This window comes from Apis dorsata, unplaced genomic scaffold (genome assembly GCF_000469605.1).
Source record: "Apis dorsata unplaced genomic scaffold, Apis dorsata 1.3 scaffold_1055, whole genome shotgun sequence".
NCBI lineage: Eukaryota > Metazoa > Arthropoda > Insecta > Hymenoptera > Apidae > Apis > Apis dorsata.
The window spans coordinates 161,837-166,618 of NW_006264153.1; the positions used below are offsets into that span (position 1 = coordinate 161,837).

Genomic DNA, 4,782 nt, shown 5'->3' on the forward strand with positions numbered 1-4,782 from the left:
TCTTTCTCTTCTCGTTTATTTCATTTTATTGCTATATATATAGATATATTTATATATTTATATATATATATATAAAATAAATTTTTATATTCTCTATTTTATAAGATGTTCTATAATGTACAAGATGTACGCTTCTACGCCTACGATATAAAAAAAAAATAATAATAATAAGTGGTAAGCAGCAAAATTATATTTCTGGGAAGACGACGTGTCTCAAATGAAGAAGGGGAAGCAACAAAAGGACTTTTACCAACTTCATGACACCCAACATCTGCCAATTTTTTCTTCTTCTCGCACATTGTTTCATCCAAGGAAAAAAAATAATAAACAATAATTGAAAGTAATCCATTCCAAGAAAATGGAAAAAAAATTAAAAAAAAAAAAAAAAAAGAAATGACAGAAAAAAGTCGGGAGAAAGCAAAAGAAATGAAAACGTCGTCTTCCGTTTTATATCACACAATCGAAGTCTCTTTCTGAAGAAAGAGTAATCTTTCTTTTTTGCAGAGTAATTTAATACTAAACTCTTTCTCTCTCTATCTTGCGCGTGCTAAATATATCTATACATTCCATCGTGTTTACATTATTACCAATACTTTCAGATTTATTGGGAGATACCGGCCGAACAAAATATTTTTGGAAATAAAAAATACATTTAAAAAATAGAAGCAAAAATAACATGTTTGTTTTCCTCCCTTTAGTGATATCTCGGAATAAATCTTAGTGTATTTTTTGGCACTATATTTAGTTTTTTATTATCATCTAAATGATAATCTGAATTTAATTACAAAATATGATACTGAAAAAAGATTAAATATTAAAAAAAAAGAAATAAAAATAACCGAAGAATATTTTTGAACTCAAAAGATTCGGAGAAATTTTATAATGATAGTGAAAAAAAATCATGATTGTTAAGTAATTGTCCACAAAAATTGATATTTCTAATCTGATATTATAGTAAAGATTATAAATACATAGTTTAGCTAAAAAGAGAGAGATAGAGAGAGAAAAAGAGAGAGAGACAAAAAAGAATAAAGAATTATTAATTTCTCCATTCACTTCGCTCGATATATCTTACTACAAAAATTTACCTCCAATCGAATTCTCTTATAACGATCGAAGGGGAAATTCATTTTATATGTACGCCATAATGAATTACGAAAAATTTTTCAAAAATATCAGAATGCACGTACATGTTTTACATGTAATATATATATATATGAAAAGTAAACGTAATTCAAAATGGTCTTTAATCTTTGAATAAACTATAATGAAAATACGGTAAACTATAATGATGAACAACTCGACTAATTAAATGTTCAAGAATCGAATAAAAGAACAAAGAAGCGAGAAAAGAAAAGAAAAAGAGGTATTCTATGAATATAACAAACGAAACTAAACAGATTCTTTGCCCTGAAGTTTCGTAGCGAGATCCACAACAAGTTGTTGATATACCACCGGGTCTATATTCTTGCCAAGTTGATAAAGAACGAACCAGTCGCCGATCATACACATTTCCGCGATTGTATTAATATGTTCTGGCTTTGAGAGGCGCGAACGTGCACGCAATAGCACCAAGCGAAGCTTCGGACCAGCTATTACTGCAGCACGGTAGGCCAGGGTTAAACCGCTTAACACGGATAGGATGATGAACCAGAACCAGAGAAACACGTAAATCTTCTCATTGACGATGTTCAACGGTAGTACGCAGAGACCATCGAATTTCTGCACTGTACCGGACGCACCATATTTATGGAATGTACACTTGGTAACTTTAGGGAATACCCGTGACATCGGATCAATCCTCTCTTCAGGTTCCATTTCCGTGAATTTAACCACGTCTGAGCCATAGGTGGTAAATTCGCCGTCCAAAAAAAAGTCCATGAAATAGATCTGGCCAACTACATTAACGAAGTTCAACACTTCGCACAAGAAGAAACGAAATGCGTAAAAATTCTGTGTATGCCAATTCGTCGCGAAATACTCGACCAATAATTTTCTTCTTTCCGATTTAAATTCATCACTCATTACAGGACAATTTAAATCCAGGACTAGCATCTTAATTCTACCACCCTCCCAGGTCTTCCACAAATAACGTGGTACATAAAACAATATTGCCTGGAAGAAGAGCGTAAAGCACACCCACTGATAATATTTATGATACTTGATTTCGTCTTCACCCTCAACGTGAGATGCAACACCTGGTTGCACCATGTCTTTGCCAACGACACCGGTTCGATCAGGAATCGTAAATGTTGAGTAGATCCAGCAGTATGTATCCATTACATGAAGTGGTATTTCATCTACGATGCAATCTATGGGATCTCCGATATACTGTCTGGATGTAACCAATAATGAAAAAGCAATTAATATGATCACCGTCGCTTTGTAGTGCAGCCGAAATACATTATTATCGATGCAAACGCTGTCGAGCTTTAGCAGTCCCTTTACGGATCCAAATACATCAAACATGGTTGATAATTTTCTCTTTTTAAACCGATATCACAAGAAATCAAGCGATTTATTTCAATCGCGAATTTATCAGACTATTTATCAAATCAAATTGGACACTCTTGGGTTATTAATGACCCGCGCGACGTGACGCCGCGCGTCAAGAGGCGTCCCTAAGCCACCCTGTACACGCACAAAACAAACAGCTTTTAAAAAATTCGTTTCTCACGTTAATAGACGTATTCTTCTTCGTTACTGATGTAACACTGTTTAAATTTCGTTCGTATTTTCAAAAACACGTGTGTCCAGTTTCGATTGTTCCGTGACCACTGCGCGCGTGAATACGGTTCTACCGCAGCAAAGCGTCACCGAGAGCGGTTGTGTCGTAATGGCTGCGTTCAGAAACTCTGTACGACACGAGCACGCGAGGACATGCCGTTCCGCAAGCTGCTCCCTTTTATTTTCTTCTCTGTCTAACGTTCGCGTTGTCAATTCGTTTCTTCTCTCTTGCATACACCGTACAACGTCTTCTCTCTATCTCGCTTGTCGATCGTATACAGCCTGGTTGGAGACGCAAAACTATACGTTCCTTCTGCTGCACACTAAGATTCTATCCCCACTTACAATATGAGAAAACTCGTCTCTTTTTCTTTCTTCCTCTTTTACTCTTTCCTTCTTCCTCTCTTGTCCCTTTACTACACCTAACCCCACTTTTCGTCTCTTTTAACCGTCGCGTCGGCCTGGATCACAGGAAACTTAGGCTTGCTATTCGTATAGTTTCGATCGCATTCGGCTAACATCGGTTCCAGCAAAATCTGCAGACGCTTGCACGCATGCGTAGTTGAAAAGCAATCCACGCCACTCTCAAGCACAATATTGCATTTTGAAAGAAGAAAATATGAAATATTTTGTTTACAATGAAATTTTTTATTTATCATAAATAATTTCTCTTTTTTCATAAATAATATTTCTTTTGTTAAAAGTTTAATTATTTTTTTTTCAAATATAAATTTGCGAAAAATATTATATATTTATTTTTCAGATAAAATAATTCGCTTAAAAATTGATAATTACAGTTTACTTCTTTGCCGATAATTGTACTATTCACATTGTTTTCTTTCTTATATTATTAATACCATGTTCGTTATTAAAATTGAAGGCTATCATTGTTTTTTAATTCAATCTTTATTAATTGAATGTAGTCTAATGATAAAAATAAAATCATATATTAGCAAAATATACATGTTGATAAAAAATTAATCAAAATAGCATCAAAATTTAAATTTAAATTTATCGATTATATCGATTAATTTTTTTTTATTGTTATAAAATATGTTAGTATTTTAAAAGATTATTAAGAAGAACATAAAAAAAATAATTGAAATACTTGCACAATAAATATCATATGCTTCATATTACAAATACCAAGCTTAACATATCGCTTTACATCTGAAATTTTACACCGTTCTAGATAGATGCTATACTGAACAGCAATCATCACTAATAAATAATTACTATCTTTATTACTCTATAAATTATTTAATGCTAATAGATCAATTTATTTTAAATTTATTTTAAATTATATACATATTAATTATTATTGATATAAAATCAATAAAATAAATAAATTATATTATCAGTTAAATTAGATTATTTCTATAATTAACTATGTGTTAATTATAGAAATTAAAGAATATGATATATTAATTGGCAAACACAGTCGATTACATCTTAAATATATATTATTTTTATTATAAACATTTGCAATATTTAACGTATTATATTTAAATATCGTCATTTGCTTTTAATCTTTTTTTTATCTTTGCTTTTATCTATTTTTGATAAAAAATTCTAACGTATTCCATTGAAATTTTTCTATCATTTATTTTGCCGGATCATATTATCTACCTATCAATGAGTCTGCATTGATATAATTATATCTCCATTTTGTTTGATTATTATATATAGATAAATCAAAATTAGTATTGGCATTCTTAAAAAAATAATTTCGAATGTAGCATAAAAAATTAATATTTATATCTTTTAAATCATAAATTGTTACTGTCATATCTGATTATTATATTAATATTGTATTAATATCATTTATAAATATAAGTATACATGTATTATAATCTTAATTAAACTTTTTATGTTTATAAATTTTATTTTATTAATTATTATTTAAATTAATAAATGTTATTTTAATTATATTTATTATATTGTTAACAATATGTTATATTTCTAATAATATATAATACACCAAATCAAGGCCGGTCCTGTGGCGCAACGGATAACGCGTCTGACTACGGATCAGAAGATTCCAGGTTCGAATCC

General features: G+C 30.6%; 1 protein-coding gene across 1 annotated transcript; it reads right to left on the bottom strand.

The window, feature by feature from the left end:
• Positions 1–1,071: 1,071 nt before the first annotated feature.
• On the bottom strand, positions 1,072–3,172 carry LOC102680067 (innexin inx2-like). Its single transcript, XM_006624387.2, has one exon. It carries the CDS (start codon positions 2,467–2,469, stop codon positions 1,393–1,395), a length of 1,077 nt encoding a protein of 358 aa, XP_006624450.1. The 5' UTR covers positions 2,470–3,172; the 3' UTR covers positions 1,072–1,392.
• Positions 3,173–4,782: the final 1,610 nt, after the last annotated feature.